The sequence below is a fragment of the Oryza brachyantha genome, chromosome 1, assembly GCF_000231095.2.
Source record: "Oryza brachyantha chromosome 1, ObraRS2, whole genome shotgun sequence".
NCBI classification, from domain to species: Eukaryota; Viridiplantae; Streptophyta; class Magnoliopsida; order Poales; family Poaceae; genus Oryza; species Oryza brachyantha.
The window spans coordinates 31,635,447-31,656,817 of record NC_023163.2 but is presented as its reverse complement, the minus strand read 5'-3'; the positions used below and the strand labels follow the sequence as shown (position 1 = coordinate 31,656,817).

The following is a 21,371-nucleotide window of genomic DNA, read 5'->3' as shown; positions in this document are numbered from 1 at the left end:
ACTTGAAATGTTTGTTTAAAGTTTTGATGTGATGTTTTTTAAATCTTTTTTACAAACTAGGGCCCGTTTAGTTCCCAAAATTTTCACCCAAAAACATCACATCAAATCTTTGGACATCTAAATAGAATATTAAACATAGATAAATCGAAAAACTAATTATACAGTTATGTGAGAAATCGTGAGACGAGCCTTTTGAGCCTAATTAGTACATGATTAGCCATAAGTGCTACAGTAACCCACATACGCTAATGACGGATTAATTAAGCTCAAAAGATTCGTCTCGCGGTTTCCATGCCAGCCGTGAAATTTGTTTTTTCATTATTGTCCGAAAACCCCTTCCGACATCCGATCAAACGTCTGATGTGACATGCAAAAATTTTCATTTCACCAGCTAAACACCACCTAAACAGCCCCCTAAGTTCATGTATTCCAAACAGATCAAGGATTGGACCTAGTGGTGGAATCTGACTTGGTTGCCGCAAACAGACGCTGTCGGTCAGTTGATTGGACTTGATTGCTCCTAAGTTCCAGCTTGATTCCAATTGCTGCTGCTCTGAGCAGATGTGTGTTTCCTTCTGGGAAACCCCTGGTCTTGATGGCAGCCACCTTGCCATGGCATTTTTCCTTCCCTTTTTTTTTTTCGCTTTGTTTTCTTCAGAGACAGGTGTTTCCTGACTGAAGCAATGATTCGTAGCCTCACAACTCAAAACTACTCGCGCCATGTGTTTTTATACGAGGTCGTTGACTTTTATATTAACGTTGGGTCATTCGTCTTATTTAAAAAAACTATATAATTATTAATTATTTTATTATAATTTGATTTGTTATTATAGAAACTTTAAGTATGACTTATAATTGTGCATATGTAGATATTTTTGAATAAGATAAATAGTTAAACAGTTAAATGTAGATAAAAAAATCAACATCAACATAAAAAATTGGAGGTAGTATTATATTAGCGGTGTTGAATATACTCACTCAGGTACTTGTAGCAGTAAACATTCGACGTTTATGAGAAGATTCAGTCAATTTTTAGGACAAGCTTTGAGATAAAATATATACTATTTGTTTTATAACGTAAAACTTTTTAGACTTACTTAGATTAATATGAATACTAATAAATTTAAACATATATAAATTATATAATATTTATTAATGGATGTGTTGTGACATGATTAATAATTGAGTAAGCACTAGAGGTGCAGTGGTGTAATTGTGGGTGCCAGAAGATTAATAAATCTTTTATGACTGATATAATCGTTGATTCTAATGTAAAAAAGTCCCAATCCCATTATTGGGCCGCATGTAATAGAAATCCCCTTTAGGCCCAATCAATATGGCCCACAAGCAAGTCAGATTCTCTTACCGGCCAAACAATACGGAGGAAGTGGGACCCACTGACATGAGTCAACTTTTTTAAAAAAAATTATTATTTGACTGTCACGTGGGCTCACATATTTTGTTTTATTTGTTAAGTATTAATTTTTTCCATGTGCCATGTTAATGTTATGTCGGGACGAGTATCGAGTCAAATATGAACTACCATCCAAACCGTCTTAAGCGAACCGGTTTTAGCAGCTAAGAGACCCGTTGCATCTGTTTTTTCTCGCTTGGAGGACGAAAATCGGATGTAGTAACTCCGAATCCCTTGATTGGGCCACACGTAATCGAAATCACCCTTCCGGCCTAATACATATGGGCTACAAGTAAGCGGCCTGTTCGCGATCAGGCGGGAATTCCGTTCCGTTCCGGCCCAGCTCGGGTTCGGTTTCGCATTTTGTTCTCGAGTGGGAGACGCGCATTAGCATCGGCGGCGCGGCGCGGCGCGCGCGGCGGAGGTCAGCCACGCCGGCGATGGCGACCCCTCCGGTTCCAATAGCGGCGGCGCGACCTTCGCTGCCAAGTGCCAACCTGCGGTACACTCCTTCTCACCGGAGGTGTCCGTCGATCTTTTCCTCCTCCTCCTACCACTACTTGTTTGATCTCGCTGGGAAGTTCTGTCGGAATCGCAGGGAACGAGGCGCCGGATCTGTGACCTGGGAAGTAGTAGCGGAGATCTGACGCTCGAGCATGCTGATCTGCCTTCCCGGGCGGAATGCGTAGGTATGATCTCGCCCTGTTCAGCGGATTTGCTTCCCCCGTCGCATGCCTCTGAACTGTTCGATGGAATGCCTACGACAGCTTCTTACTAGTTTCATCACCTGTTCCATACTCGCGTTCGATCGAGGCAATGGAATTGCTCCGGTGCATAAATTTTAAGTTCGTTATACTGATACCGAACCTGGAGTCAATTTATGCATAGTTGCCTTTCCTTTTAGAATCATACGCAAGATAAGTAGGCTGTTGCATGGTTAATTGGGTATTCAACACACAAGTGGTACTTCCACGGTTCCACTTCTTTCGAAACCTGATTATTTGAAGTGCCGACACTCTTAAAGCACGATAAATAGACTGTTGCCAATCTCTAGGACATATTTCATGCAAAGTTTACGAGTCTATGTCATGATTGATAAAATATATCAAGTTATTCTTCATTTTCTTGTGTATATGCCTACTATACAAATATAAAATATATATTACATATTACAAGATTTGGTTCTCCAAAATAAAACAACCTAATACTCTCAGCAAGAGCTTAATCGATGACCTCTGTACATGCTTATTTCTAGTAGGCACTTTCGTGGTATACACCCATTAAGTGTACTCTAGTTCTGTCATATGGTCAGGAAGGCTGATTACTCGCCCCCTCCTTTCTTTTCTTGTGCATTTCCTCACCCAGCACTAAAAGCAGTGTCTTTTGTGTGATAATCTCGGAGAATTTACTCAGATACTCATATTAAGCCCAGCGCCATCCTTCTAGATCTCATACGTCATTCCTACCCGCAACAGTCTGTTATGAGGAACACATATGATCTTCTCTGGTTGCCTGAAGTTCTTCCTAATGAAATTGTACACATAATCAACTATTATTTTCTTAAGTAAATCAGCATTCGATTCTGCCACCACATTGGTTTCTCCCAGAAGATGGACAACACCATTCCCCATTTCGTTGTGAATTGATTGTATCACATCCATGCATCCATTTCTTGGATCAGCTGTGTGTTGGTATGCATTATTTCTGGACAACATTGAATCTTGAGCTTCAGTGGCGGGGTTCACTACATCTCCTAATTCTTGGATTGGTTCTCCTTCAAGTGAATGGCTACTTTGGCTGTAGAAGGATTCCTCGTGGATGAATTGCTTCAAGTTTTCAATGACCAAGCTCTCAAATTCTCCTGGATCTTCTACTTTATCATTGTATCCATAGCGTACCACACATCGGAATACTCTGTATTCTTTTGGTTCCACATATCGGAAGAGGAACCGTTCCTTTGTTTCTATCTTGCTGATTGGTAAGTACTTTATGGAGATAATCACAAGTACCGAATGGATGGAAGGTACCTTTTCTACCAAGTGAGGAAGTATGGGTGGGATGCCCTGCACAAGTTCTGAGTATAGAAAACCTATTCCTGGCAGCCTGGCAAGATTTCGCCTTAATGCCAACTCTGACACATAATTGCTTGACACTTTGTTCTTGAGCTCATATTTGTACCGATGAACATGGACATAATGCCATGTGGCCATTATAAACATCAAAATGGCAGCAAAAACTAGTGGCAAGTATCCACCTTGAGTAAATTTGTAGAATGCCGAAGATAAGTATATGAGCTCCACACCACCAAATATTACTGGAAAGAGTGCTATCCACAAAAGACTTGTCTTCCATATCATGGCCATCACTAGAGTGACTAGTAGTGTTGTTATAAACATCACAAAGACAACAGCGATTCCTGCACAATATGATGATGATGTGAGATGTCTGATCATAAAACTGATACATTATATCTGAATTTGTAAATGACTTTGGGATGTGGAGAATTCTTGTTTCATTCAAAATGTTGTCAACAAGTTGACAGATCGTGTCCATCCTAGCTTTTAAGATGTCATTGGAGAAAGGGACTAATATGGTAGATTTTTTCTATTTATCTTATGCCAACACTATTAATCTCACATAGAATCTAGATTCTTGCTAGTTACCGTAATATTTGTAAGGCTGATTTTAAGTCTACCTTTTTCAACTTAAGCAGCACCATCTCGTTAATTGTACGGCTCGCTTGCAATCTTGTCTGATAGATCTAGGCAGCTATCAGGTCTAGATAAATTATATTGTATCTCTTCTTGTTATTTAAGTTGCAGTAACATCAAATTGTCTCAAATAAATCATAACTCGTGTATATATATGGAAATTAAGATAAACTGCACCAAACAATAAAACTTATGGTTTTTGAGAAAGAATATTGTATCTTAGTTTCAGGTTTTCAGTGCAAAAAGGAGTTTAAGTATCGAATCACTTGTCCTTGTTTATATCTTGGGTTAGAGCATAGAAGGAAGGAATCCTTGTTTCTAGAGTTGAGGCTTACCGTATGCATTGCCAATTTTGTCTGTAGTTTGGAAAATAGCTGTAACAACGACGCACAAAACCATCAATAGATAATTGATCTCTGGAATGTACACTTGCCCATGAAACTTTGTTGAAGTATGGGTCACACGAACTCGTGGAAAACAACCTAGGATTTGGGACTGAGCAATGATTGCAAATGCACCAGATATCATAGCCTGGCTTGCAATTATGGCAGCTGCGACTGCCACCACAAATGTTGGCCAATATAGTGGGCCTGATAACAATGATAATGAGCTATTTGTTAATTACAATATCTAATTGTGCAAGTCATTCCATTGATTTGATGCCTTTAGTTATTGTTTGTACCTGGAATTGATTTGTAGAATGTATCCGCAACATGTTCTGGATAGATGCGAAGATATGCAGCTTGTCCAATGTACGCCAGTAGTACTGAAGGAAGGAGAACTACAGAAAATCCAATCTGCAGCACCACAAAAAGGTATTTTAAATATCTAAAGTATAGAAATATGAAAGCCAAGAATAACAATTGCAAAGTTCAAATGGATCTCAATCCATGTATTAGTTTTTCTCAAGGGCCCTAGGAGTTATTCAATAGGCATGAGCCATAACTGGACAGACTCAAGCTTCTTATCAGGTTGATTTCTTTTTGTGTGCGTGCATTCAGAGAAAAAGTTCTTCCTTACCTGAATGGCTCTCACATCGAAGTGACCAAGGTCAGCAAACATTGCTTCAGTCCCTGTTTCATCAAAGACGTTGTAAACATATCAAAGCTTATCTGTCAAACCCTTAAGGTGATAACATAAAGATTGGGGGCTTATTGCAAAGTAATACTGTCAGGGATCATGGGAGCAGTAGTACCTGTAATGCATAAGATAACACCTCCAAGGGAAATCCAACCTTGCTTTCCATTTCTTTTAAAATAGTCCACAATATATTTTGGATTGAATGATTTTAGAACACCAGTATCATGTTTGAACAGATTATAAACTCCAATACCAGCAATAAAGATGAACCATGTCAAGATTATAGGGGCAAATGTGTAACCAACTTTGTCTGTGCCAAACCGCTGGACAAGGAAGAGGACAATCAGAATAGCGATTGCGATGCCAGCAATTTGTCCTGTTTATAGGGCCCAACAAGTCAAATCAAATACATCCCAAGCAGTACTTAGCTACTGAAACTTATATCTCTCGCTGAAATACAGTGAGAAGCATATTAATGATCGGTTTACCTTGATTCAGGGACTTTGCTGATTGCTTGATTCCCCCAACAGCACTAAGCACTGTAAAAGAAAAAAAAAAGACATGCTGAGTTTCTTTGAAACACTCACCCTATATATGTTCTAGTAGCAACAGATATGATCATGTAGCCTATAAGAACAAAAATGTTTTTGTCTCTTCAAGGTTTTGCTGTTGTTCTAAATTGTATTCAAGATTTCAATTAAACCGTTATATTTTTCATGCGTTGAATTGCCTATAGTTCAGAAGGGATATATCATGTGTTTTTAATAATCCATGTCTGCTTTGATCATCCTTTCCATACAAGTCACCAGCAATGAGCTTAGAAAATGGAAGAAGACTCGCCTGAAATACATGGAGTTAGTACGCCGTCGCCAATCACCATAGATGTTGCCAGAATCGTTACTAGGAAAAGCATGATCTTAAATTTTGGACTGTTCTCCATATTTTGCTTAATCCAATGAGCCCGCTTGACACGATTTGAGGGGGACTCTAACTTGTAGTGTGAGACCATTGCATCTTCTGCCTGCTGATTGGGTATCAAGCTAATCCTAGCATACCTAGATATCAAGGAATAAAGTGCAAACGTTCCACCTGCGAGAATAAAAATTGATAAGACATGTGAAACTATGATAAAACAGATTGTTTTGCATGTATATGGTTCTAACCCATGATTCCATTCAGGGAACTAATTGAAACTATATAGTGGGGATATTTATATCTATTTCAATATTTTTATGTTTTGCCCCTATCATCATTCTTTTCTTGAAGAAGTTGCTTTTGAGTAATTGAGGCTTTTATCATACAGAAGGCACTGCCACTACTTGTAGTAAAAGCATACCTTTTCTAGTAGCTATATACTTGTGATCTGAAGATGAATTAAAAATGTTTACTCACCGTCACCATTGTCATTTGCTCTCAAAACAATGAAACAGTATTTTATTAATGGGAGGAGAGCCACAGTGTAGATAATCAGAGACATAACACCAAGGATGTCATTGGTGTCATTGATCCCACTTGTAAAGGTGCTGGAAAACACGTAGAGAGGAGAAGTCCCCATGTCCCCATAAACCACGCCTATGCTCTGGAAGGCCAAGTGTAGTGTGGTCGCCCATCCAACCTGCTTTTCAGCATCAAGCATATTCTCAAATCAGATTGCATTTGGGTTGCATGAAGATCTTTCTGCATGTATATTAGTTGCTGGAGAACACTCCTTTTCAAAACATACTATCTCCATTTTGTGAAGTTCTGAGAGTATTCTTATTAAGTTGAAGTTCATGAGTAAGTACTGTAAAATAGGAGTTCAATTGTCTGTTCGAAGAACAAACCTTGGCTAAATGGCTTTGGCCACCTGGGATCTTTCCAGCTTCCATGTGCAGTGAATCATATCTCTGCAACCTTTTTGTCGATGGCAGTGTCTTCTCTGATGCAAATCCAGTGTTCGCACCCCCTTCAGCGCCTCCGTTGCTGCTTGTGTGGAGAGGCTCGGCCATCCTCAAATGTATTGGATTCTCTACTCAGGCCGACCTTCTGTGTTGTTCAAACATGACTTTGGCTTTTATAGGCATATTTGGGGGGGGGGGGGGGGGGGGGCCAGGACACTTGTTACTTTCTTGCAAGTTGCAAGCTTTAGGGGGATCTCGTCTTATGAATTGTGATGCTGAGGTATGAATGGTGCCATGGGATAGACGGGATATTAGTGAAACTAACGGATTTCTCATTTTGTGCTAGTGCAGTCAAATATTGTTCTCGTTTGCTTTACTCACGAAGTCTTCCTTCAATTATGCAGCTGTGAATCTTGTGATCTGCATTAACTAGTGTAGGTGGTCAAAGGGGAAAGGCACGGTGACTTTTCTTCAGAAGCGCGTCCTCACCTGTGACTTGTGAGTGCCCGTACCAAATAGCAGTAAAATTTTTCGTAAGCATCTGCAGCATGTCATTTCCATTCCAACTTCTCGTCTGCTTACTTCATGAATCATGAGTGAAAAGGAACAGTATTTCCATGCCATTTCAATGGCTAGAATATTGTCAGAATATATATCACTTGGTTTGATGATTTCTGATTCCATGTCATTTCAATGGTTAGAATATTGTCAGAATATGTATCACTTGGTTTGATAACATGCCAGAAATCATCACCTCGACGGACTGAATCACCATGAACGCAAGGAATGCAGGATTTAAGTTGTTATTTGTAAAGTTCACAAGTTGCTCGTTCTGCCAGGGGTGGATCTAGTGTGGGGTTGTGGAAGCTCCAGCCCCTTACCCGTGGAGAATAGGGGGAGTGGGAAGAAGAAGGTACTCACCCCCCCAACCTAAATGTTTAATAGCTGGATCTGCCCCTGCTTACTGCACAAGGCAGATCAAGCTCTAGTCTTGAGATATGTTTTCTAAACTTCACTTATCATAATTGGCTGTAGTTTTTTTTTAAACAAAGACCGGAATAAATTTCATTATGAAAAAAGCTCACTTGTCTACTTGTGTGAACAGTGAAGTACATTTAGGAAAGCTTGCCTTCGGCTCCCGCCAGTCACGTGCGCATGAACGACCTTTTGAGCAGTCAGAAACTTTGAAGAGTGTATAACGGCCCAAGTTGCTGCCAAAAGTATTTGACTTCAATGCTGTTGGGCCAAACAATATCGTATGCAAAGATGAGAAGCTGGAGTACGTTGATGTTTAACTCACTCTCGTGCTGAACTGCAACGTGGACTTGACCACTCCGATTCTTTCTCGTGCAGGATCTTTTCAAAGAAAGTGGCGGGATCTGTCCAGATTAAGTGGATTTGGATTCTCTTAAGCAAGTCAGAGAAACACAGCTTGATAATTTTGGGCTGATCCTGGTCATTCCATCGAAGATGAATGCAAGACAAGATTCTATTATTGCAGACGAACAGTGGTTACAGGTACAATAGAAGCTCGATACAGTGCTAAACGATGCATGTTACAATAATGCACAGTTCTATCCCATATTTTTACTGTGCAGGGAGACTTTTCACCAGTGACTTTTCTGTGTAAAGCAGATGCGAAAGGGGTCTCAAATCTCAATTACCGTGTGGATTCTTTCTTGGAAATCTAGGAGGACCTGCCTGAGTAAAGTTCGAAGGTACGCAAGTCATTGTTTTGGCAGTGCACATCAATTTTTACTTTGCTGCGTCTAGAGTCTAGACTGGTATGCAAATTCTCTGCTCTTGCTGCGTGCGTGAGGCGCGATTTGATTGGTGATGCTGGTTTACTTTCACATTTGTACGGCGAGTGATGGCAGCGAATATGTAATCGCGTGGTACAATTTTATTTGGACGATTAGAGTGCCTTGTCATATTTCGGCTTATATTTCCGTTCTCCCTTCGAATACAACCACACTAGAGGAATAGGGGTGGCTGTTTGGATTTTTCATTAAAGAAACAAGCGACATATTTGCAAACGAATAATAATTTGAGAATAAAACTTATATGTATATATTCTTAGTAATTTAAAAGCCAAAACTGGACAATAAACTTAAATCAACTTTAAATTTAAAGTTTAAAACTTAAAACTTGGCTTATAAGCATAATCAAGAGCGAAAAAATGGGGGTGATAAAATAAAATGTAGGGTGTTACTTGCGATTAAGGGTCTGTTATTTTGAGATGATGGGTGATAGATAATTCTACTTATGTTAGCTATTTGATGGCAAATACGATTGAATTAAACTATTACAAGGTTTGAAAACTTGTCTTAAAAATATTCTAAGAAATACTGGTAGAAAAAAACTGTTGCAGAAAATAAGTGGTCTGGAAACTTGAGAAGCCTACCCATGATAATCCACGGCTATAAACTATAGAGAAAAATAGAACATGACCTAATATTTTGGTTGCCGGTAGCTTGGAAAACACAAGAAGCAACCCAACGCCATACTCCTGGTTTAATAATTCTTATCATTTCAGACAACAATACGGCATTCTAAATCAATTTTTAACTATGTTTTTAATTAAAATATATACAAAAATTAATAAATACTTATTTTATGAAAGTATTCTTTCTATACGTGTTTTCGTAGGGTTTTTAAACTAAATATATTACAAGTTATTAAAAATTAAAGTTTTAAAAGTTAGAGCATATCCTTGTGTAAAACCATAAGAATCATGTAACTGGAGGGTGTAAATGCTTAGCAGTGGGTACATATTTTGACGAGCGGTTCCTGCTCTATTTCATGGTTCCATTTTCGTGCTTGCGTCACGTACTGATGCAAATGACGATGCCCGCGCATGCGATGGCAATCATGGCATCGCCGTTATTCCTTTTGTTCAGCCCAGTTGTAGCCTCGCGTCCTTATTGAATGTTGACTAGACTCTATATTTCGCTTCTAGTGTGGCTCACAGTGGCTGTCACTGATGCTTGAGAGTATGCTTCCAAAAATGTTACACATCGGCTATGTTCTTTTCCTATGATAGATAAATGTTTTTTATAGCTATTGAATGATATAAAAGATGAAACTAGCCAATATAAAATTGTAAATTTACTCTACAAAATTAAGATGATTAACATTTATGTAGATTTTTTTTAAAAAAATGCACCATTTAACAGTTCGGTAAACATACACAAAAACCAAGGAATAGTCTCAGTCATCATGCGTTTATACTAGCTTCAATTTTGCTCTTTGGAAATTGGTGTGCTGCTCGTGTGATGTGAGATGATCTGGCTACGTGTTTGCCTAAGGTTTTACTCCTTATTGAAATATAATTGCCGGTCTTTCTTCCTTTTTTTTTTTTGTAAAATTGCTCTTTTGGTGCAATGCGCCGTGGTGATAAATGTTGCAGAAAGAAGCCCAGAATTCCATGCCATGTTAAGTTTGCTTTGTTGATTTAAGCTGAGCTCAAAAGCCCATTCGGTGGGATTGCTGGGCCATGAGTAACTTTAGCCCAAAGATTTAATTACCGCCCCTTAAGTTGAAAGGTAAGCCTGTTGGCCCATTAAGTTTTGTTGACGTTTGTTCTGATTGGTTGGATCGTATTGGTCACTTGGAGTATTGTTGTTTTGTGCCGAAGAGGTTCTGATAGGGTAGCTGATAAAATGGCTGCATTTGGTGCTGTGTCGGATGGGCCAAATCCATCTTCACAGCTGGACGAGACTCCCGAGGCGCATGCTTGGTTTGGTCTCTAGTGATTTAGCTGGAACCATAATGTATGTTTGGATAATTTGTTACAAAGGATAGTATTGGAAAATAGAGAAGAATAGAGGTTTAAGATGGAATAAGGATAGAAGAATGAATGGTTGAGATTTAGATATACCCTTTGGTGAGTGGAAAATTATTTCCATAACCCATTAGCCAAAACTAACCATGGGTTCGATGGAACCCTGAATTCCTCCTTCAGAAAGCCCAACCTGAGCTCTACTCTGATCCCATTATTTTTTAGAAGTGTAAGTTCCATGATGTCAACATATGGTGGTAAACTTCTCAGTTCTTATGCCCAATCATGTTGCTGATATGATATAATGATGTCCACTTCCTAGCTATAGAAGATCAGCACCAAGCTACTTTTTCATTTTTTTTCCACACACAATGGTATTGACCCACAAATGAACGTGGACGTTGCGACCATGTAAATTATGACCTAACTCCATTGAAATAAATATTTGTGCAATCTCTGATTTGATATGCTTGCAGTTCATGGAAGTCGTTTTCAGTGTCACGCATCAGGGAATTATATACTGGAGGTACATAGGCCGGCTCCACTGAAAATATGCTGCAATTGGTAGTGGAATTCCCAAAGGATATATATGTGTGTGTAAGTGTCTTGTCTTTTGTACAAGTGGGTCTGGTTTTCTTGCTTTGTTCTTTCATCCTTTTCGAAGCAATTCATTTTCATCTTCCAACTTTAGGTTATATAGATGTTGTTTTATTCAATTCCTATGCACGTGGCAATTCTAAGCACGGCACAGTTTCTGGGGGCATCTGCAAGCACATTAAAAGGTGATGGCAACCAGATCACCTGAGCTGTGTGTGTTTGCATTTTGACTAGTCCTGGATGAAACTTTTCATGACATATATACATATAAAATGGTATAGATATATTAACAAAGGGCGTGAAGCTGAATATTATGTTTTTCCACTTATATATATATATATATATATATATATATATATATATATATATATATATGTGTGTGTGTGTGTGTGTGTGTGTGTGTGTGTGTGTGTGTGTGTGTGTGTGTGTGTGTGTGCATGCTACATGAATTAAGTTCATGTGAACGCTCCTGAAGATATGCTTGAACATAAGTTCTATCTTCCATGCAATGTTCCAAAGTCAGCTTTGAAGTTTGACCACAGTTTATCATCATCATCTTCTTCATATAAAATAAAACAGATACGTTTCAGCAAGATTATCTGATAAAATGTTTTCCATATCGCTGTCGTGGTGCTTCCAACTGATTGCTGACATTTCCTTTTGAAAACTGCTCTTTTTTTTTTTACCAGGAAAAAGCTGACTGCTGGTATGATAGTATGATACAGGTATTAGGTAGTGCTGTAGTGGTTCATAGCTTAGATAACGATGACGAGGAGGTGGTTGTTTTGCGTAGATGCTGAGAACCAGCGAAATGTCAAAGTCGAAGTCTTAGGGGGCAATCTTATTTCTATTAAGGATTTTCAGTTGTAAACTTTATGTTAGCTTTAAAGCTTAAGGGTGATCTTTTGGCTTTTTCCCTGCAAACGAAAAATAATTTATGAATAAAACTAACATATAAATGTTCTTAGCAATATAAAGACAAAGGCTAAAAAATAAACTATAATGAAAAAACCCCAAATCAACTTTAACTTTAAGGTTAAATTTTTAATTTTTGGTTTAGAAACATAAGTATAAGTAAAATGACAAGGATATGACGACTAATTTGAATATGCATACCCTTCTACTTTTACATAAGTTTATATAAAAGAAAGTACTCAGGGATTTGTTTTTTTCTTTGAAATCTAGGTTAGGGATTTGTTGATGGCCTTCTTCTCTTTGGTCATATCTCAGGTGTACTCATGGCTGTATACATCCGTAATTCCGTAGTGATGGATGTAGCCACGCCCAAAAAATATGTCATAAAAAATATAACATTTTGTGAAATCTAGCAAAAACTAGAATTGTATTAGATATATATTTCTTACATCTATTTCTATAGATACAGTTATAATTTGCAGAGAATTTTGTCTCCTTTTATCCTTCTCGTTATGTGTTGATATAATATAATAGATTTATAGTTTTCTAATAGCATCTCTAAGAAAATAATCAAATGGCTCTCTATACCAAATTATATCAATTATATTGAAAAAATGGCCTCCAAGACACTGCTTATATGACTTGGCATGTCATCCGAATGGTCAAAATTGTCTCAATGTCCAAATATGGCAAGACTCTCTTTCACGGAGTCAGATGGCTATCTGCGGGTCCTATATGAATGGATACACACTTCTCGAAGAAATATAGAGTGGATTTGAAGAGTCTGTTGGAGTTTTCAATATTTTGACAGTGATAACTAGCCGTTATAATTTAAACAATGAGGATGGAGAGTCTGGTAAAGTACATATTAATTTAGATATAAACTATATTTTACATAAATAGCTAAATTAAGATTTAAAGAGATAAATATTAGTCATGCTTTTAAAGATGATCTACGGCCTTGCGCTTGTTTAGCAAGTTTTCACCTCATGGCACAACTTCGATGCAAAGTTAAATCTACTTTGACATACCTTTGGTATTACAAATAGAAAGTGTGGAAGGACTGTTAACACAAACTGCGACGTGTAATCAACTCCCTTGCCTGACTTGCGCAGCAGTTCAGTGCCACTACTGATCTCAACACGAGGGAGACCCGTCTTCTGGACCCACAAAAAGCAACGTATATCACACTACTAAAATAGTTTAGTTGGGAAAAAACATCGATCACTAAGCAGTCAATTCCACCCTTAATTGTGATGGGTAACCTATCCGTTTGGGGGAGAAAAAAACCTCGTTTCTGGCCTGCTTAATACTCCATCTATTTTAAAATACAACTATTTCTACCGTTTAAATTTTATGTCGCAATATAAGCATTAGTGTACTTATTTACATTACTCTCGTCACTTAAATAATTTCAGAACCAATCAGATTACAAAGGGGAATCTATGCAATTCAAAATAAAACAACGGATCACTGGATTGAATAAAATGAAATCTTTCAACCCAGTCTTAGCACTCACAGACTCACTAAATAAAATAAATTAAAAGTACTCATATTTTGAAACCGAGATATATAGTCGAAAGAAAGGGAAAAATAAAACAAGAATTGATGGGAGATGAAGTGAGAGAGAGAGAGTAGGGAATGGGAGGACAGATGGTGCAGGCCACCGAGCGAGGAGTGCACGCGAGCGCAACCGCGACGCTGCTGCCTAGTAGTACTGTCCTACGCTGGCTGGAACGAATTTTCCAATTGGCTACAGTACAGAGCTTGAGCTTGATTGGTGAAAGCCCAGCTCCATGTGGGTGGTTTCCGGTCAAAGCCAGTACGAAACGTCGCGGCTTCTAGCTGTTGACAACCCAACCTTCGCTGCAGCATCGCAACCTACCGGACTACTGTACTGGCAGTACTGCTGCTCCTCCGATGAAACGAACAAAGGCCCTGTTTAGTTAATTTTTTTTTTCAAAAACATCACAACGAATTTTTAGACATTTAAATAAAGCATTAAATATATAAACACTAAAACTAATTATACAGTTATGTGGCATTAAATATATATAAATATTAAAACTAATTATACAGTTACGTAGGAAACAGTGAGACAAATCTTTTGAGCCTAATTAGAACGTGATTAGTCATAAGTGATACAGTAACCAATATGTGCTAATGATGGATTAATTAGACTCAAAAGATTCGTCTCACGGTTTCTAGACGAAATCTGAAATTTGTTTTGTTATTAGACTATGTTTAATACTTCAAATATATGTTTAAAGTTTTGATACGATGTTTTTGTAAAATTTTTTTGCAAAGTAAACAATGCCAAAATAGAGGTGGTACTGTTACTGATTCTGTAATTTTTTTAAAGAAATATTTAAGTATTTGCCACTGTTAGATGTAATAATTAATCATGCGTATCTATAGTATATGGATCTACGGTTTATAACTAATTGACTATTTTTTGACAGAGAGAGTATGGATATAGGGATAAACAATACTACTAGATACATAGTGGCAGCCGTAGCCCCCTCGGGACCACTGTCTATGCCGTGGAATGAGCTATATATTAATTGAATATGCTTTCTTAAAATTAATTTGAAGGTAAGAAAATTTAAATGTTGGTTTATAAGTATAAGTAGAAATAAAAACATAGGAGCCAGTCGATTTGACTGTTTTTCATGATACCAATCCAAATTAACTAGTGTTCATGCAGATCTAGAGAAAATGAAAATAATGTAATAACTTAAAACAGATAATGGATGATACAGTGCTAGTTGACTATACTTAAAAAAAATTGTAATGACGGATTTACATACTGCGAAACCGAGGGACGAGAGTTAAAGTAAAAAACAAAACAAACGGCATCCTCGGAGCAGACGAAACGAACACTCTGAAGTGGACGAAACCAGAAGCGGCAGGCGAGGCTAACGACGCCACATACTGCAAGCAAAGCAAAGCGGCCACACTCGAATTGTTTAGGGAAGCTTCTCCAGATACAGTTTTTTTAAAAAACTGTTTCTATCAAAAAACTACTCTAAACATTTATAGCCTTTGAGAATCTTTAGTACAGATTTAAAAAATAAAATAAAAATCCAGAAACTAGAAAAACTAAATTTAAAAGCTTTTCTAAAGTCTCAAAAACTATCAATCAAAATCTACATCAAAGCAACTGCTTGCTTCCCAAACAGCTCCTATATCAAATTGTCTTTTGTCTGGTCTCATCCCGTCCATCCACCGGGCCTTGGCTGCGTGCGGCACGAGGCGGCGTTTCCGGGAACCTTCGTGTCCGTCCGTCTCCATCTCGGCCTCCGTTGATCCCGTCCGCGCCCTCGAGCGGTCGCCGGCGAATCGCGATCCCCAAATCGCGACGTCGCCGACAGCGACGCCGGCGCCCTCACCTCGCCTGTTTTTCTCATTAAAAAAACACGTGACCAGAGAGCATACGGATAACTACAGTAATTTTCATTTTATGTCATATCTTTGTTTTTTTTAATCTACTTCATTCGTTACGCACTTATAAAACATTTTAGATTTATGCATATATCGATAAATATATATATATATAATATAATATAGATTCATTATCACCGGGGGCAGAGCTGCTATATAGCTAGGGGGTGCCTGTTGAATTTTTTTACTAGGAATCATCTATTTTTATCATATATACATCATCTCAATTTATATTTAGACACCTGCAACGGTTTAAAACTAGTTCAAAGCACTAGAAAACAAATAAGTGGCACATCCTTATATTTCGTTCAGGCTCCTCCTGATTATTTAAATCAAAATATACCAGTTATGTTCAAAGTTTTTTCAAGTAATGAATCAATAAAAAGGTAATTAATAATTACATAATTGTTTTTAATAACATGACTTGTCAAACTTTGATAAAAAATAACTTGCGTCGAACATAAAAAAAATTGAAGTGAATCCTACGAAAATTTAAAATAAAAAGGGGGGAGGGGGAGACGAGTAGACGGCGACGGCGACGGGACGGGAGGGCGGCTAGCCGGCTACGTGGTGGCGTGGGCGTCGCACGCGCGAGCGAACCGGTCGCCGTCCGTTCGATGGCCGCATCCACGGCGACCCCGCCACCTCCTCTCATCTCAACGTGGTCTGGTCAATGGCCGATCCGGAGGAGATCATCGCCGGCCGACCAGCCGCCTCGCGCGCAGTCCCCTCCACCGTTCACCATCCCAAGGAACCGGATTTCTCGGATCAAAAAGAGATAAACCATTTGTTTTTGGCAAAGAGATAAACCATTTGTTTTTGGTTAAAAATAACATGAGACCTGTCTTGTTACCAAAATTAAGCATAAGCGAAAATTTATTACGATGAAAAGATTAATTTTTATATAAAATTTTTATATCCATGCTATTAACAATCTAGTCATAAAAGATGAACAATAAATTACGACGAGAAAAATCTTGTATTAGATTTAAAAATTCAAACTTTAGTCTACGAAGATCATATAGATTTCAAACTTTTTACAGAATATGTTGGAATTTAATCAGCTTTTATCGATTTATTATCAACGTGTTCTTTAAGCCGGAGTGATCCGGCATCGAGAACGTGAGCCAGGTCTCCCCCAACTTGCTTGTCTTGCCATCCCGGCAATCAACAGTCAGAACACAACTCGCCCTCACCTTTTTCTCCACTACGACCACACTAATCAAGAGGAGCAAGTTGGGAGGTTGGGGAAATTGGCACTGAACAAACAAACAAGCAAGCAAACAGCTCGACAAAGTCCAGGACGAAACGGCGACTATTACGCATCGGGAAATCGGCGATTCGTTCTGCCCCAACCACCAGCCAGCAAGATCCCACTCAATCCGGCCTGTCGAATCGGCTAAAAAAAATCCCTTTTTTTTGTTTTTCTTCCATCAATCAATCCGTTCATGTGGCAGGCAAGAAATCAGTGACAGAACATGGAACCCAGGAACAGGAAATCGATCTCTGGCTTTTGATGAAATCCGATTACATTGGTACAGCTCCATATCATCATGTTTATGTACAAGACTTGTTCTTTACAAGTACAGCCATGGATTTCTCTACCATGGCAGTAGTAGAGTAGCAGTATCATCTAGTAGTACTAGTATGGTGATGGCTTGCTCAAGCTCAAGCAAGCCTTCTTTTTTTTGCTCTCTCACCAGGGACTCTGAACAAAGATCAAACACTGATGACAATATCTACAAAACAACTGACCTGACCTGACTGATCCATCTCAACGAACACAAGACTTGTGAGATCTTGAAACCAATTCAGAAAAAAAAAGGGAAAAAGAAACAATGATTAAAAATCCTCTCCTCCTCCGTTGTTTGATCATCCTCCTGTGCATCTCGGCGATCATTCTAACAACAACTCCTCCTCTTTATCATCTTAGTCTTCTTAATTAACCTCCCTATCTGCTGTTAATAAAACCGTACTAGTTATATATACTTCACCAAGATTCAACACACTTGGGCATGGTGATGAACTGATGATGGTGCTAGGCGAACGGCCGGCGAAAAATGTACAAGATTGAGGATTTTGTGTTCCCTTTGGGACGTGGGGTTCGTCGCCGGCGCCGGCGGCCGGATCAAGCGCGGGCGGACAGCACGCGGCTGCCGCCGCTGCTGCTGTGGGAGCTCCGGCAGGCGGCGACGTCGAACCCCTGGATCCTCACCGCCGGCGCGAACGACGGGGCAAAACTGCTGCTGCTGCTATTGCTATTGCTATAGGCGGGGACAAGGTGGCCGTGGTGGCTCCGGTGGTCAAAAATCGAGAGGTCCGGCACGGCGGCGGCGGCGGCGTGGGGGCGCTGGTTGAGCAGGAAGTGCGGGTCGTGGACGAGCGGGTTGTCCGCGCGCGCCGGCGGCGACCCGCCGAACAACGCCCAGCTCCCGTCGTCCTCCTCGCCGCCGTCGAACAGATCCTCCGGCGCCTTGCTCTTCCCTTCTCTTTGCTGCACCAACCAACCAAAAAAACAAACAGATCTTGGTAAGAACACCAAAAAATTAAGAAACACAACACAAAGAGACCAAGAACACATCTTCTCTCTTCTTTTTTTTCCTCCAACCACCACCAAACAAATCAAGACACCATGATTCTTCCTCCAGACTTGAGAGAGAGTATTCACCTTTTTGTTGGTGTTGCAGCTCAGGAAGGGAGGAGGCCCAAGGATGAGGTCAGCGCTGCAAGGGTGGGCCTGCACCCGCCGCGGCCGCGGCGCGCACAGCACCGCCCCGGCCGCCGCCGCCGCCCCCCTGCCGGAGTTCGACGACGACTCAACAAACAGCCTCTTCATCGCTCCGGTCGGCATGGCCTCGCCTTCCAAAGATCCAACGCCCCCCCAACCAAAAATCCCTCCTTTTTCAAGCTACCTACCCCTATCTCAGGCCGTCGCCTCTCCTCTGCCTCCTCCTGCCAGCCGCCCTCCGGTGAATAAATTTAGACGGGATTGGAGCGGACGCGCTGAAGCAACGGAGGAGAGGAGAGGAGGAAGAAGAAGAGGAGGCCTTGGCCTTTGCCTTTGGCGAGGAAGAGGAGGCGGCAATGCGGAGCTGAGCTGACCGCCTCGACCGCCACAGATATACCACCAACCAACCGCCTCCACCTCGCATGGCTACGTCTCCCTCATCTCATCTCGCACGCACACACTTTCTTTTCTTTTCTTTTCTTTTCTTTTCTTTTCTTGCAAATTATTATTATTGATGAGTCATTAGACTAATGGTGTTAGTATTAAATCAGTTTACTTCACCACCGCCTCTTGGCTAAACAAATCATACTGCCCATCATACCACAGCTACGAGTCCACGAGACCAAAATATCCTCGGCCTCTTGGAAGCCTTTTTGAGAAGCCGTTGTGTGCGCCGTGCCGACCTTGCTTGCTCCGCGCCTTTTTGCCATCACTTGTTTTTGACAGTACTGAAAGTTCTTGTTTTTACCACGGCTATAATATATCCATATATTACCATAAATAATGAACAGTATAAGTATACAGGGAAAGAAACGGTTTTTAAGAAATTACTTAATCTTTTCTACATTTACATAATCGGTAATTTTTAGGATATACGGTGTTTTATTACTCATGAGTCACGGTAAGCTGATTTGTTGACCAGTTACTAACCCTAAAAAAGAGAGAGGAAACGTCCAATTTTTACCGTGCCATCCGTGTACCAGGAGTGGTACGAACACGACACAATTTCCACGGAAAGATTCAGCTGCTGCACCGCATCGGCCATATGGATCTTGCCCTGGCTGTCCCCTCGTTGTTCCCTGTCATATTAAAGTTGCTGAGGTCAAATTTCTCCAACTAATCAGACTGTGCTTACTCCCTTAAAAACCGAATTCTTCCGGTTGCTGTGTAACCATCCGTCTTATTTAAAAAACTTTTAGGAAATTAAAAAAAATTAGTTACACGTAAAATACTATTCATGATTCATCATCTAATAAAAATAAATATCAATCATAAAAAAGTTTAAATAAGACGAAGAGTATAAAAAGTGAAAAATTGGTTTATTTTAGAACGGGGAGTAACAGAGTAGAAAAAAATCTTTTTTTAAAAAAAAAGTGTTACCAGAAAAAAAAATGGAATAGTGTTTGGTCTCGCTTTCCGAGGCGCCTCGGATCTGACGCAAGCACCCCCACATGCCAGGCTGCCCCTGCCTTGCCCTGACACGCACCACGCACCGACCACCTCCCCCGGGCCCACCGCCCTCCCCCCCGATATTTCGTCCCACCCAATTTACCATACTGCCCCTCTCCCTCTCGCCCGTCGGATCGCGAACGGACGGCGCGGATCCTCCGGATGTGGCGGTGGGCCTCTCGTGTGCGTGGCGTGGGCTTTTTTTAGGCCCATGTGAATTATTGTTGGCATCAATTTTGTTGTTTCTTTTCCTTTTTATTGACTTTTCTGAGCAGTTACAACAGCAGGCTATATATCAGCTATAAGCATATTTTAAAGAGATAAGAAGGGAGAGAGAAGTGGAGTGAGCTACTAATTTATAGCCAGCTGCATACGGACTCCAAGATAAAATATATATATGACATATGAGACCATGTATTGATGTTTTATAGATAACTATTGTATAAATTGACTATTAGATTGGTTATAGATAGATTAGAGCTAATACTTACTTATACTATTGGACTTGCTCTAAGCAAGCGATCCAGGGCCACGTGAAAACTGAAAAGGGCTACAGCGCTTCGGCTTGCGGGTGCAAAGCATATGCAGCAACTACCTTACACCTAACCTAACTCTCAGCTACTACCATCAAGACATTATCTTTAATTAATTACTACTTATTAAGTTCGTATGTTTTAAGTTAGAAACGTTTATGTGATTTATGTTTTGCAGAATTATAATATAATCACTCATGTGGTGATTCCCATCATTCAAACAATTCTGGATCAGGTGGTTCGAAAAAGAATCTAGATAATTTGAAATTTTTAAAATGATAGCTTAGGTAACTTTAAAAGGATTATTTGACCCAAAAATAGTGTTCGATAAACAAATACTTATATTTTAGGAAAAAGTCCACGGTCCTTTAAATTAGAGACGATTTTATTTTTCGTCCCTTAAACGAAAACCAAAAATGTATACCTCTAAACTCGTATAATCATTAAAAAATGATATGGGGGACACATCAAATGCCACATCAGCAAAACCAATGAAAAACTAAGTCAAAACTGCCTAGAGACATTTTTTAACAGATTTTACAAGTTCAAAGGGTACACATTTCTGGTATTTCTGTTAAGGGATAGAAAATAAACCTGCCTCTAATTTAAGGGACATATGATGCTTCTAATTTAAGGGACATATGATGGACTTTTTCCGATATTTAATAGGTCATCTATTTTTTACCTTTTTGAGAGAAGGAATAAGTTCAACAGAGGTACCTGAATTTGAAGCTGAGTTTATTTTTCTTCCTTTAATCGAAATACCAGAAATGTGTACCTTTAAACTTATAGAATCCGTTCGGAAAAAATCCCTCAGCAGTATTGATCACTATTTTAAC

The 21,371-nt window shown here is 39.6% G+C and overlaps 2 protein-coding genes and 1 long non-coding RNA gene across 8 annotated transcripts; 1 reads left to right on the top strand and 2 right to left on the bottom strand.

The window, feature by feature from the left end:
* Window positions 1–1,752: 1,752 nt before the first annotated feature.
* Window positions 1,753–11,754, top strand: LOC102716740. Of its 5 annotated transcripts, none has more exons than XR_001551803.2 (9): window positions 1,753–1,916; window positions 2,013–2,103; window positions 4,825–4,940; window positions 7,490–7,583; window positions 7,925–7,998; window positions 8,191–8,364; window positions 8,439–8,603; window positions 8,721–8,803; window positions 11,343–11,754. It is a non-coding gene; the product is annotated as an uncharacterized LOC102716740 (long non-coding RNA). The 5 variants fall into 5 exon arrangements; XR_005811346.1 differs by having other exon boundaries at window positions 8,684–8,803; XR_001551802.2 differs by having other exon boundaries at window positions 7,830–7,998.
* Window positions 2,463–7,232, bottom strand: LOC102716916 (potassium transporter 5). 2 transcript variants are annotated; one of them, XM_006645217.3, is made up of 9 exons: window positions 7,029–7,232; window positions 6,598–6,820; window positions 6,046–6,294; window positions 5,694–5,744; window positions 5,321–5,581; window positions 5,146–5,198; window positions 4,808–4,922; window positions 4,461–4,715; window positions 2,463–3,830 (listed from the first exon to the last, which is right to left on the bottom strand). In XM_006645217.3, exons 1-9 carry the CDS (start codon window positions 7,191–7,193, stop codon window positions 2,857–2,859), a joined length of 2,346 nt encoding a protein of 781 aa, XP_006645280.2. In that variant the 5' UTR covers window positions 7,194–7,232; the 3' UTR covers window positions 2,463–2,856. The 2 variants fall into 2 exon arrangements, with proteins under 2 accessions (XP_006645280.2, XP_040377794.1); XM_040521860.1 differs by having other exon boundaries at window positions 6,598–6,823; window positions 7,029–7,219.
* Window positions 11,755–17,303: 5,549 nt separating the features above from the next.
* LOC121053326 lies at window positions 17,304–19,117 on the bottom strand. Its single transcript, XM_040520206.1, has 2 exons — window positions 18,491–19,117; window positions 17,304–18,316 (listed from the first exon to the last, which is right to left on the bottom strand). Exons 1-2 carry the CDS (start codon window positions 18,671–18,673, stop codon window positions 17,951–17,953), a joined length of 549 nt encoding a protein of 182 aa, XP_040376140.1. The 5' UTR covers window positions 18,674–19,117; the 3' UTR covers window positions 17,304–17,950.
* Window positions 19,118–21,371: the final 2,254 nt, after the last annotated feature.